This window comes from Coregonus lavaretus (assembly GCF_964263955.1).
Source record: "Coregonus lavaretus genome assembly, contig: HAP1_SCAFFOLD_2746, whole genome shotgun sequence".
Lineage (NCBI taxonomy): Eukaryota > Metazoa > Chordata > Actinopteri > Salmoniformes > Salmonidae > Coregonus > Coregonus lavaretus.
Genome location: NW_028159388.1, coordinates 15001 through 29090, shown reverse-complemented (window position 1 = coordinate 29090; position 14090 = coordinate 15001). Strand labels below are relative to the sequence as shown.

Here is a 14090-nt window from a genome sequence, read left to right as displayed (position 1 = left end):
GGGGTTGCGTATCTCGATGTCAGGTGCGGGGCCGCTGAGTGCCACAGTGACCTCCTTCAGGCTGGGGTCAAAGGGGATCGGCCAGGTGTTGCTGACCCCGTTGTAGTGGTCAGTGGACAGCAGGTGGACCTTGGATGACTGCACTGCCTCTTCCACCCATTTCAACACCTACAGGAAGGGGGAGAGAGATGAGAGGACAATATGCACAGAGATGACAATATGCACACACGCACACACACAGAACATAGAAGGGTGATTCCACGCCAGGAAGGCCCAAAAATATTTCTGTTATCTCAGATTATTCTGGCAATTCTCACATAGAAACTCCATTGGGAGGAAGGATGTTTGATAAGCTTTTTACATTTGTATCACAAATCATTTTTGAGAAAATCATGATAAAGCTATGAGAGCTTTGCGATAACTCCGTAATGAAAAGCGCTATACAAATTAAATGTATTATTATTATTATTATTATTATTATTATTATTATTATAAAAGAGGCTATTTTAGGCCCTTTTTAGACCTATACATGCCTCCTGTAAGACCCTATGATCTGTGAACCGTACATGATGCAGACAACATGTTGGTGTCATTATACTCCTAATAGTGTGCTCTAACATATGGAGTATGTTTAGATAAAATAAAATCACATTCATTTATTCAACATAAAAAATAATAATATTAATATCTCAAAAGTACCCTTTTGATTTAGCTTATTTTTAGACATATTGTATGGAACAATATACTCTTCAAACATATAACATTTCCATAGTGGGCTCTCTGGTACTATTTTCGGGCTATCTTGGCGTGGAATCGGCCAGGAGCTAGTTATTGTTCCACACATTACTGTATTCACTCCCTACTTTCAGGTTTCCCACGCCCACTCCTTCTCAGTCCTAGAGTAAAGGCTCATAGGCAGCATCAGGGGTTAATTGACCAAAACGCACAAGACCATTAAAGACTATTATTTCTTCTCTGACATTCCTTTTAATTTTCTCTTTTATAAACAATACAAAACATACACAAACAAACGACAACATAATTCAAACATCAACTACATCACACCTGCCCAGACCCACTAGCACACGCCCCCATCTCCAGCGTCACACATCTCTGACATTCCAGCGATCCCTCTTTTCCTCCCCGAATCCACCACCGCCCCCCACCACCCCCCACCATCGTAACCACCACCTTCTGACCCTCGTCAGCTGCAAGGTCGTCCCACAACATGTGCAGGAACTTTGGCGAAAATAAATTGAGACTCCCCCCTGCATCCTGACCCAGTTCCTGTTTGACCCAGCTTCTGTTCAGTGTGACCGACCCACTACTTCCAGACCTCTTTAACCCTCACCCTGCCTTGTTGCTCTACAAATGCCCCCTCCATCAATCCCCTCTCTGGGGTGATGTCCCGGAGGTTGTCCCCCTGGCCCAGAGGGGACACAGTGACAGGTCTGTCATGGGGAGGTCAAATGAGGCCGGACCAGTTGCAGAGGGCCGTGGCTGGGTAGACAGAAGGGGACCCCAGCCTCTCTTCCTGTGGGACCATGGAGGCCATGGGGCCAGGTGGGAGTCGAGGATTCAGTGGGAATGGTAGAGGTCAACTAGCCATTGTTCTTTGTCAGCCCCCTGCGTGTGCTTGTTCATCAGTAGACAGGTGGTTACCCCTCAGACAGTGGTCAATGATGTTTAAAAGAGAGAGGGGGGGGGGGGGGGGGGACATGTGAGTCAATGCCCATGTCAGTGCTGAGAGAGAGTAATTTTTACATTGCCCTTCCAGATTTAGACTTCAAGAAAATCTAACTGAAAAACTGAATATTTCCTTTGATTTGCATTCTTTGGAACGCTCAGACATCATGCATCAATCTGTTTAAGAGCTGTGCAATCAATTAAATAACTATTTCACAGTGAAGTCCACATAAATCCCAGTTCAGGCAGGCTTGGAGTGGTCCCACCTATACGATACGTCACTAGAGCAGTAAAACCGTCCAGCGATGCTTTATTTACATTCATCTAAGGCTAATGTTCGGGCCAAGTTGAGGCACTCCAAAGCCGGTGATGCTTCCACCATCCGCGACTCCACTTCATTTCAAGCCTGCATGTTCCGGGTCTGAGAATGTTCTGGATCTGAGAATGTTCTGGGTCTGAGAATGTTCTGGGTCTGGAACCAAGTCATAGATCAGTCCTGTGTTTGTGTTCTACTGAGACCCGACTCCTGTCAGACAGAGCCAGCTCAGCACCACAGTCTGCTCAGTAGTGGAGAATAATGACGTGATGATAGCAGATCACACTTCCTCCCGAAGAGGAGCCACCAAGTTTTTTTTAGATGCTATTGTATGTCTGAAATTCCCAAATGTTATTTGAGGACATAGAGAAAGAGAAAGTGAGGGAGGCACACAACTAAACAGAGAGCAAAGAGATGAACAACTGAACCAACAGCTGATTGGGTGGACAGTAAGTGTAGAATCGATTAGTTCCATTCAGGCTGATGAATAGGTCTTCCCATTCAGGCTGATTGACATGACTAATTCCATTCAGGCTGATTGACAGGTCTAGTTCCATTCAGGCTGATTGACAGGTCTTTCCATTCAAGCTGATTGACAGGACTAGTTCCATTCAGACTGATTGACAGGACTAGTTCCATTCAGGATGATTGACAGGACTAGTACCATTCGGGCTGACTGACGGGTCTGTCTTTCATTTCAGGCTGACTGACAGGTCTAGTTCCAGTTGGGCTGACTGACAGGACTAGTTCCATTAAGGCTGACTGACAGGACTAGTTCAATTCGGGCTGACTGGCTGACTTGTTCCATTTAGGCTGATTGACAGGTCTAGTTCCATTCAGGCTGATTGACAGGACTAGTTCGAGTCGGGCTGATTGACAGGACTAGGTCCATTCAGGTTGACTGACAGGACTAGTTCCATTCAAGCTGACTGACAGGACTAGTTCCATTCGGGCTGACTGAAAAGACTAGTTCCATTCGGGCTGACTGACAGGACTAGTTCCATTCGGGCTGACTTAACGGGACTAGTTCCATTCAGGCTGACTGACAGGTCTAGTTCCAATCGGGCTGACTCTCACCTCGTTTACTTGTTTCTTGTCCAGGTGGAACACCTGTCCAGAGCTGGTGGAGGCGATCTCTTCGTAGACCTTGTACCCGATGTGAGACCGGTCATCACAATCCCCTGTCAGCACAAACACCACCTACACACACATGCACACACACACGCACGTGCACACATACAAAACACATCAGACTATAGACACAGCGGCACAAATAAAGGAATGCAATATTTACATTTTAAACCACATTCAATCTTCTCCAACAATCTCTTCCAGATGTTCACAGCTTTACCTGAGACTGTTTCTGCTGGATGAGCTGCAGGACCTCCTGGGTCAGCTTGTAGTCTTTGGATCGGGCATCTGTGAAGACGTAAATGAAGGACCCCGGCAGGGAGATCTCCAGGGCGATCTTGATGGCGCCAATGCTCATTTCTGGGCAGTCTCCACCTCCCTGGTGACAGAACCATTAGGATGAGCCAAAACAAACCTATACAGCATGTTGGGTACATTCACTATCAAAGTGTTCTAGAACATTCTGGGCATTATGGAACAGAGCACTTCATGGGAATTTTGCAAGAACACTTGATTCCACACCATTTATATTTAAAGCACATTGGAAACCATTAAGGATGAATGCAGTGTTGACATAGTGTTTTGTTCCAATCTGTAATACATACTGTAGATTACAGTTTATTTCAATTGCTAACAAGCATCGGTCAATACTGAAGCCACTTTTTCAAAACTCTTCACAGTCTGCATTACCAACATGCATCTTGGCCAAACAGTTAATCTCACCTCCAAAACTCACTCAAACCACCAAAACGCTTCATACATGTCTCAAAATAAGTTTGTTCGACCATAACACTGGCAACAATTCTCACTCAGAAAGCATACATTGTCACTCATAACACACTGACCTAAAAAAACACTAACAACAGGGCGCATTACATAAATGATTAACTTTTCTCTTTGAAGTTTTTTTTCACATAAATCAGTATTTCATTATAGAATAAGAATAACACATTTTCCCTTTATTGACTGTACTAAAGTATATGTAACAAGAATGATTCAGAAATGCAGCAAATTGCCTCAATAGCCTTTTTTTTTCTATATCTTTGCATATAGTAATTTACTTGTGAAAAATAAAAAGTTGAAACAAAAAACAAAATCCTGAAATTCCAGGGCTGCAATAATCATTCAAAAAAAAAACATCATCAACATGTATAGTATAATCCCTCATACTGTAGAGTACTGGGAGGGTTCTAGTCTCCCTCTCTCCTGCATTTGGCCACTAGTTCTCATATTGATACCGGAGTTCTTTCACACGTTCCTCTCAAAGGGCACAGTGTACAACTGCTTCATCCTTATTTTATGTTTCTCTAGGACTCTGGCAATTGTCGTTGTGCTGACCGTATTCACAGCTTTGGATCCTACTGAAAAACACAAAACAATCAATATATTTCCAAATGTCAGTACATGTGAAAATGTGAACATACTGTATTGTACTGTAATATGTAGTTCAATTATCATTGAAGGATGCACATCTCACCTGTTGTTTTGCCGGAAAATGTGTACTATTGATGCAACTGTTGAACGCTGCAGATTTGGTTTCACCCTTAAACCTGCCTCTCTCAAAGAGAGACCATGGTTTACAACATGGTCAATAACTGTGGCCCTTATCTCATCAGAGACCACTGCTCTTGGTCTTCCTCTCCTTTGTCCTCCACGCGTTCCCCCTCTCCCTGCCACTCTTCTTTCCCCACCAACCTGTCTTCCTTGATCCATGTTTCCATACTAAATCATTCCAAAGCCGTCCTCTTTTGTCTGTTTGGTAACGAGACTAAAAACAGGACACTTGGGTAGGCTTTCAACTGAAATTGCAATCAGCTGTGTTTGGAGTGATTCAATATTCTGCTGAGATTTTCAATATGTTTCAATCTGGTTACTGCAGAAATGCACGACATTTGTTATCATTCTGTTTTGAATGTGTTTTTAACAGTTTAGGAAACAGTGTGTTAGCATTTGAAAACATGTGCTGCAAATATATAGTTTTGCAGGTGGTGGAGTATGAATGAGAAAAGAGTTCATGGATTTCGGAGAATGTGGTCATTGAATGCATTTTGTGTGAAAGCAATGAAAAATGATTCACAGTTTGGTCCAGATACACTTCTGTTTCGCTGACTGTGTGAAGAGTTTTGACAATGTGACTTCAGTTTTGACCAATGCATGTTAGCAATTGAAAAAAACTGTAACAAGATTATAATTTAAACACATGTATAGCATGTCTATGAACCCTATAAACAGATCTGGACTGGGGATGATATGACTTAAACAGGTGGAAGGTAGCTTAGCGGTTAAGAGCGTTGTGCCAGTAACCGAAAGGTCGCTGGTTCTAATCCCCGAGCCGACTGGGTGAAAAATCTGTCGATGTGCCCTTGAGCAAGGCACTTAACCCTAATTGCTCCTGTAAGTCGCTCTGGATAAGAGTGTCTGCTAAATGACAAAAAAAAATGTTTTTGAATGTTGAGGGACTAGTGGTGACATTGACTGATGTGCTGTAGATAACCTGTAGAGGTTGTTGATGATTGGTAATTTGTTCCGCTAAATGTTAATGACTACTTACTGCAGAAAAGCTGTTATGTAATAATTTTTTGTTATCTAATGTTTCTTCTCAATGATTCTGGTGTTTTTTTGCTCAAAATCTCTACATTTGCTAAAACTGCATCAAAACCTCAGGAAAGGTTCCAGGGCACTCATGCTTTCTCCCATCAATTCAAATACATTCAAATCGTTGATGCCACGGCCTTCCTGAGTCCAGTCACTGTTAATGGACAGGGTCAGCATAGGCCTCGCTGCTTTGCCTAGCTTGAAGCTTCATTCATTGCATTGAGACAATTTCATATTTTTCGCATGCGTATTGCCTAAACATGTTGTGTGGGTATTGCCTGGGGTAAGCTGTGCACATTTGGGCGTGTCTACATAATCTGGCACTCGCATCCATTGAACTGAACAAAGCTAGCTAGCAAAAACAACCTGAAAATGGACACTATTGCACCTCAAAAAATGTCCACGTTTGAATAATGTAACGAGCGCCATTTGGAAGGTTTGAAGAGTGGAAAGTCAACTATAATAAAAGTTAAGACCAAACAGAAGCAGCATACAGGAGCTCTACACACAAGACGTGACATGACAGGCAACCACCATCTTCCTCACTGCTAGCTGACTGACAACTACCATCTCCCTCACTGCTAGCTGTCCACTTGCGTGAAATGTCATTACCAATTAAAGCTGCAATATGTAACATTTTGGGTGACCCGACCAAATTCATATAGAAATGTGAGTTATATATCTGTCATTCTCATTGAAAGCAATTCTAAGAAGCGGTAGATATGTTCTATGTGCGGTATTTCTATGCTTCCGTTCTTATGTTGGTTTTTTGCGTCTTCAAATTGCTGAAAATACAATATTACTGGTTATGGAAAATATATTTCACAGTGGTTTAGATGGTACAATGATTCTCTACATTCTCTATGCTTGTTTTGTCACATAAACTGAAATTAGGCAAACTATTAGAATTTCAGCAACCAGGAAATGGCGGAGCGATTTCTGCATATTGCACCTTTAATATTTTTTACCCAAACTTTTACAACATCTTGGACATTTTCTTTTGCTTTGTGGACGTAATGAGAATGGGATATAATTGTGTGTCCGTGTGAAAATGGAACTGAAGGAGGCCTTGGAGATGCGTCTCCCACAGCCGTGTGCCTGCTGTTCTGCAGAATAAAATAATGGACATGGGGTTCTGCTGTGACTTCTACAGCGCTGTCACCGAGAGGTTCAGCAGACGACTGGACTTCATTTACTAGTAAAGGAAAGCCTGAATGCATTCTCCTTTGCAATTTGCAGGTTAGGCTACTGTTGAATTATGAGAAGAGACAACATCCCTTTGAATGCGTTTGATTTTTAAGCCAGAATTTCGTTCTGAGGTTTTTAACTGTATTTTTCAGTCATTTCGATTGTCGATATGGACATTTCATTAGAACCTTATTTATTATATATGTGTGTAATAATATTTCACATAATAATATTATTATGTGTGTGTGTTTTCACGCGCTGCTCATTGGAAGAATTCTAAATCCATTGTGAAAGGCCATGGAGTAGGGATGGGAATTGCCAGGGACCTCACAATATAATATTATCAACATACTTAGGTGCCGATACGAAATGTAATGCGATTCTCACGATTCTATATGTATTGCGATTCGATACTGTGGTTTTATTGCGATTCGATGTTCCAAACATATTGCTCACTATATGTCTGCTGCAGAGGGACAAGAGAGAGCCATGAGAAAACAAGTTTTGATCAGTCATGGAAATAAAAGTGCTGAAAACAAGTTGGTTCACTATTTAAAAAGAAAATGGAGAACAAGCTATAGGATGAAAAATACCAGAGTTTTGGCACAGGTACAGCTGACTAGCGCTTGCTAATGCTACCTTACAAATCGATAATTGGAGTCAAATATCAATATAATATCGTCCAAAAATAATATTTCGATATGTAACCTTATCTATTTTTTCTCCCATCATTACTATGGAGTTTGCGTTGCAAATTATTCGGATGAAATGTGTCGATATATTGGTATTTTAGTGCCACATATCAGTTGTAACTGTGGATGCTACATCGGTCTTTGGCTGAGCTGAGTTAAGCAGTGTGTCATTTTGTCGGATTAAATATGCTGCCATCAGAGGCTATCGCTTGTGTATCTTGGCTACATTGGTATTTACATTTTTGTTGGTCCATTTTGGTTAATAGCCTATGTCACTCTGGGTGTTGGAGCTATCTGTTGTATGGTGACCTTGGGCTTCATCAAGGTTTATTTGTGAGTAAATCTGGCTTTGATAATAGCCTGTGCTTACCCAGCCACCAACCTCACCGCACGCCATTGTGTAGCTTTATAAAAGCTTTACATAGCATTTATGAGGACTCTTGGCCAATCAGTGTATTGCTTTAGGGTTTTTTTCATAGTGAAATTACAGACATCTTTAATGATATACACTACCGTTCAAAAGTTTGGGGTCACTTAGAAATGTCCTTGTTTTTGAAAGAAAAGCAAATTTTTTGTCCATTAAAATAACATCAAATTGATCAGAAATACAGTGTAGACATTGTTAATGTTGTAAATGGCTATTGTAGCTGGAAACGGCTGATTATTAATGGAATATCTACATAGGCGTACAGAGGCCCATTATCCGTCCTGTGTTCCAATTGCACGTTGTGTTTGCTAATCCAAGTTTATCATTTTAAAAGGCTAATTGATCATTAGAAAAGCCTTTTGCAATTATGTTAGCACAGCTGAAAACTGTTGTGCTGATTAAAGAATAAATAAAACTGGCCTTGAGACTAGTTGAGTATCTGGAGCATCAGCAATTGTGGGTTCGATTACAGGCTCAAAATGGCCAGAAACAAATAACAGTCTATTCTTGTTCTGAGAAATGAAGGCTATTCCATGCGAGAAATTGCCAAGAAACTGAAGATCTCGTACAACGCTGTGTACTACTCCCTTCACAGAACAGTGCAAACTGGCTCTAACCAGAATAGAAAGAGGAGTGGGAGGCCCCGGTGCACAACTGAGCAACAGGACAAATCCATTAGAGTGTCTAGTTTGAGAAACAGACGCCTCACAGGTCCTCAACTGGCAGCTTCATTAAATAGTACCCGCAAAACACCAGTCTCAACGTCAACAGTGAAGAGGCGACTCCGGGATGCTGACCTTCTAGGCAGAGTTGCAAAGAAAAAGCCATATCTCAGACTGGCCAATAAAAAGACAAGATTAAGATGGGCAAAAGAACACAGACACTGGACAGAGGAAGATTGGAAAAAAGTGTTATGGACAGACGAATCGAAGTTTGAGGTGTTCGGATCACAAAGAAGAACATTTGTGAGACGCATATCAAATTAAAAGATGCTGGAGGAGTGCTTGATGCCATCTGTCAAGCATGGTGGAGGCAATGTGATGGTCTGGGGGTGCGTTGGTGGTGGTAAAGTAGGAGATTTGTACAGGCTAAAAGGGATCTTGAAGAAGGAAGGCTATCACTCCATTTTGCAACTCCATGCCATACCCTGTGGACGGCGCTTGATTGGAGCCAATTTCCTCCTACAACAGGACAATGACCCAAAGCACAGCTCCAAACTATGCAAGAACTATTTAGAGAAGAAGCAGTCAGCTGGTATTCTGTCTATAATGGAGTGGCCAGCACAGTCACCAGATCTCAACCCTATTGAGCTGTTGTGGGAGCAGCTTGACCGTATGGTACGTAAGAAGTGCCCATCAAGCCAATCCAACTTGTGGGAGGTGCTTCAGGAAGCATGGGGTGAAATCTCTTCAGATTACCTCAACAAATTGACAACTAGAATGCCAAATGTCTTGAAGGCTGTAATTTCTGCAAATGGAGGATTCTTTGACGAAAGCAAAGTTTGAAGGACACAATTATTATTTAAATAAAAAATCATTATTTCTAACCTTGTCAATGACTACGTTTCCTATTCATTTTGCTATATTTCCTATTCAAACTAATTTCTAAGCGACCCCAAACTTTTGAACGGTAGTGTATGTTTGACATTAACTGAAATAATATATTCTGTTCTGCTGTCTATCTTAAAGTCTCTTACATTTTACTCCTCTTCTCTGTTGCTGTCTCTCCACCCCCCCCCCACCCCCACCCCCACTCTCTCACTCCCCTCTCTCCATCTCCCTTCACCCCTCTCTCTCTCCCTCTCTCTCTCTCTCTCTCTCTCTATCTATTCCTCACTCTCTCTCGCTTTCTTTCTTCCTCCCTCTCTCCATATTTCTGTCTCCCCCCCTCCCCCCTCTCTCTGTGGGGTCAGGGGAGCTGTCCTCTGGAGCATTCTAGGAGGCACGTGTCTGTATGAGGGGAGCGCTGGACGCCAGGAGGAACATCTGGAACTGACTGATCCCTGTTTCCAGACCAGAGGGATGGAATGTGAGGAGAACTCCTCTCCTCCGCTCCCTAACACCCCCACCCCCCGGCAAAGAATCCCCCTCATCCCGTAACAATAACCCTATCACCCCCTGTACGTGCACTCTCATTCCCCCCTACAGTACCAAAATATAGGACAGCACAAAATGTAGTACATACCCCACCAGCTGATCTCAACAACCTTGTGCGAGAACAACTGGCTTGGAGGGAACCTATGGTAACCAGAATGAGGGTAGCCTACTGGACATCGAAAGGGCTGACCCAATGATGTATATAAACAATGTATGTATGGCTATGGAGCTGACCCATATAAGAGGTTAACTACATCAGAGTTGAACTGCATTAGATTAGATGTCATCTACATACAACTACATGAGATAGTCCTAAAACTCATCAGTTCTTTAACCTGGTCCCAGCCTACAGCAGCAGAGAGATGACAGGTGACAACCGGGGTCAGGAGAGGATAGCCTGGCATAGTCCTGTAAAAGGAAGCTCAGGGATCTCTATGGGGGTACTGTGTTACACAGAACACCCCCACTCACACGCCAAACACAAGCTAGCACGCGCCAAGGATGCACAAGCACATGCCAAGGATGTCCCCTCGCAGGGCAGCTAGCTGCAGTATCTGAACGCTAGCTACTGGGTTCACCGCATTGCTCCTTTGCTCCCAGACTCAAATCACTCTTCTGTCAGTGGTCTGCTCAGATACTGATACTGCTGAGAGACAAATCTGGGTTTCAGTGAAGCACTTCAGCAGCATTGTTCAAATAATGGATTACCATACAGAGAGGCGATAACCACCAATCACAAGAGAACTTCCTCCCTCTCCTCCCTTCCTCTGAGCGATTGCAGGAGAATTTGGACTTCGCATCGCTCTGTTTGGCTCTCTGACTGAGTTGATTATTTTTGTTTGGATATGTGTTTTGTTTAGATATGTGTTATTTTTGTTTAGATATGTGTTTGTTTAGCTATGTGTTATTTTTGTTTAGATATGTGTTTGTTTAGATATGTGTTATTTTTGTTTAGATATGTGTTTGTTTATATATGTGTTATTTTTGTTTAGATATGTGTTTGTTTAGATATGTGTTATTTTTGTTTAGATATGTGTTTGCGATGGCTATGGAAAATCAGGAAGCAAAACAAACCCAGGTTTCACGAGAATGTTGTTATGTATCCAGTATGGTCAACTTTCAGAGAAACAAAAATACAACAGCTCTGTATAACTGAGGAGGGTCGTTAACTCTAGAACCCACCTGGACGTACAGCTCCCTCAGTTCAAACTGAAACTTCTTTGGATCCGTTGTGATGGTTACCGGTCCTATTTCTGCAAAGGAACAAGATAAATTAAACATTACAGACAGCCAGAACATGATGTATAGTGTTGTAGACTAATAGCCCTATTAGAATGAATAATTGACATAGTTTCTTGGTCTGAATTCCTGACTGTGGCCAAATATTTGTGCAGACGTCCAGGTTCAAATGTCACAGTTTGAACTGGTGTGACGGGGAGCTTCCTGTAAACACTCAGGAAACCAGATCCATCCCTCCACACTGTGTCTGTGTGTGTGTGTGTGTGTTTGTGTTTGTGTGTGTGTGTGTGTGTGTGTGTGTGTGTGTGTGTGTGTGTGTGTGTGTGTGTGTGTGTGTGTGTGTGTGTGTGTGTGTGTGTGTGTGTGTGTGTGTGTGTGTGTGCATGTGTGCGTGTGTTTGTGATGAGAGGGAAGAGATCTCCATTTTGCATCTTCAAATGGACTATGCTGAAATGAGGCCCTTTTTGGCTCTAGATATATGCCCATTCACACACATGCACAGTATCAGGGAGGGTGGTGTCTGGGCAGGCGCCATGCAGGCACCCAGGAGTTGCTTTGGGATTGATAAGGAGACCCCAGCTCTGGAGAAACTTCAATGCCCTCTTTCAGCCTATCATGGCTCACATGGCCTTTCTCATGTGCCTATCACAACTACGATTGCAGGGTCGATGAAACAGACAAAGAAGTGGAACTTACAACAACTTGGAACATGAAAATCTGTTATTGTGAGGTCAACATAACTGGACGACAGATCAAAGGCTTGCATGGCAGAGGAGGTTTAATAGTCAACCACAATCATTTTCCCATTAAATTTCACATGGTTTACTTGGTACAATATTCAGTTCATTTTCAGATAAAAATCTAGCAAAAGCGAGGGAGGGAGTCAGTCTGACTTAGGAAAAAGTCAAAAATGATACTCTGACTCAGCCGATCTGAGGCCAAGTCATTCTCATTAAAAATGCTTATGGAAACCTACTAACATTTCACCTCTAAATGAATGTTCCACATGTTGCAACTCTTTCAAACTGATTTCCAGCCTGAACACGACACACAGAATGGATGGACTGATCCTAGCTGTGGAACTCCTAACACCATCCAATAAAGGCCCTTCTAACGGCAACCCCCACTGACACTAATTGGCCATGGCTCCGTTACAAAAGGCCAACATGTTCTCATTAACAATGTTCCCATTCCCCTTCCTCAACCTCTACCCTCCCTCCATCCCTCCCTTCCTACCCCAGGCTGTCAGCTGTTCTGCAGCTCTTGGGGAAGACCTTACGGCTCAGGTATGCTCTTGTGTCATCGCCGGTCGGGGTTCGGCGTGAGGACATCCTTCAGCTTCGCCGGTTATAAAAATTGTTATAAAAACGGTTATAAAAGCCCCAAACAGCAAGTGAGTGACATCATCAACCACCTTTTTTCTCCAACTGCGTTGGTTGGTCGGTAGTCAAACCGCTTCTTCTCAGCTTACTTGTGTTTCAGTCTTTTAATGCTTGCTAAATCAAAATGTTCAACTATGAAAATAATAATGTTTGCAGGATTGTCCTGACTTCCAAGAACGCCTGAATGGCTTGGCCTTGCTTTTCTGGATGGCTGGATGCAAGTTTCATCATCCAATTATTTCAGATCTACAGGAGTGCAAGTTTCACCATGGCACGGACCGTGGCGATACGTTGGCACATGAGAATGATTAGAATATGGCAAATTCTTGCATTCTATCCATGCTGGCTTTTGCAGGCTACCTGAGACATGAAACAGAGAGGTAGGAGGGCGTAAAGGCTGTCGCAAATGTAGGTTATTAATACTAATTTGCATAAATGGATAATGGAATCACTTCAACCACTTCATTTTCGGATGTATTTATATTTTTAGGTGTGACGTAATTACAGTAGGTCCAGCTCTTTTTATCGACGCAAGACAGTTAAATGGAAACGCACCATGGCAGGCAATTGTTGAATCTACTTTCTATGCAAACTTTCTAAATGTTGACAAAAAATCACTGGACAAGTTAATGGATACATAGCTACTGAGAAGTCTGGCCAGGCCTCTGCACTAGCACCACCACTGGGAGGGTTGATTGAAACAAAGAGGCCCAGAAGTGCCAAGGGGTCAGAAACCTACAAATTAGTTTCACAACAGAAATTACAGGCCAGGGGCGCTCTGCTCTGACGATAAGGAAAGAGCTGGTATACCGGTATACCGCCCAAGCCTAGTCAAATACCCCGGTATACGGTATACCGCCCAAGCCTAGTCAAATACCCCGGTATACGGTATACCGCCCAAGCCTAGTCAAATACCCCGGTATACCGCCCAAGCCTACTCAAATACCCCGGTATACGGTATACCGCCCAAGCCTAGTCAAATACCCCGGTATACGGTATACCGCCCAAGCCTAGTCAAATACCCCGGTATAAGGTATACCGCCCAAGCCTACTCGAATACCCCGGTATACGGTATACCGCCCAAGCCTAGTCAAATACCCCGGTATATGGTATACCGCCCAAGCCTAGTCAAATACCCCGGTATACGGTATACCGCCCAAGCCTAGTCAAATACCCCGGTATAGCCTAGTCAAATACTGTCAGTCTAGTTCTGCTCTATTTCCAACTCCTTATGGAATCGTCATGTTTGGTGTGACAATGAGGGACAAGTAGTTGGCAAGACAGCAGAAACAGATCTGGGACCAGGCTAGGGTACTGCTACTTTGGCCCAACCGCTAC

The 14090-nt window shown here is 42.9% G+C and overlaps 1 protein-coding gene across 1 annotated transcript in view; it reads right to left on the bottom strand.

The window, feature by feature from the left end:
- Positions 1-1465: 1465 nt before the first annotated feature.
- LOC311122935 (hemicentin-1-like) overlaps positions 1466-14090 on the bottom strand; it is a gene marked incomplete at its 3' end in the record, with an annotated part of 18745 nt that continues 6120 nt past the window's right edge. The window contains exons 2-5 of the mRNA XM_084197233.1: positions 11314-11384; positions 3354-3512; positions 3080-3202; positions 1466-1534 (exon numbers count right to left, since the gene is read on the bottom strand). Of these exons, the coding sequence (XP_084053359.1) occupies positions 1466-1534; positions 3080-3202; positions 3354-3491 (330 nt within the window). The 5' untranslated portion in view covers positions 3492-3512; positions 11314-11384. The remainder of the gene's footprint in view (positions 1535-3079; positions 3203-3353; positions 3513-11313; positions 11385-14090) is intronic.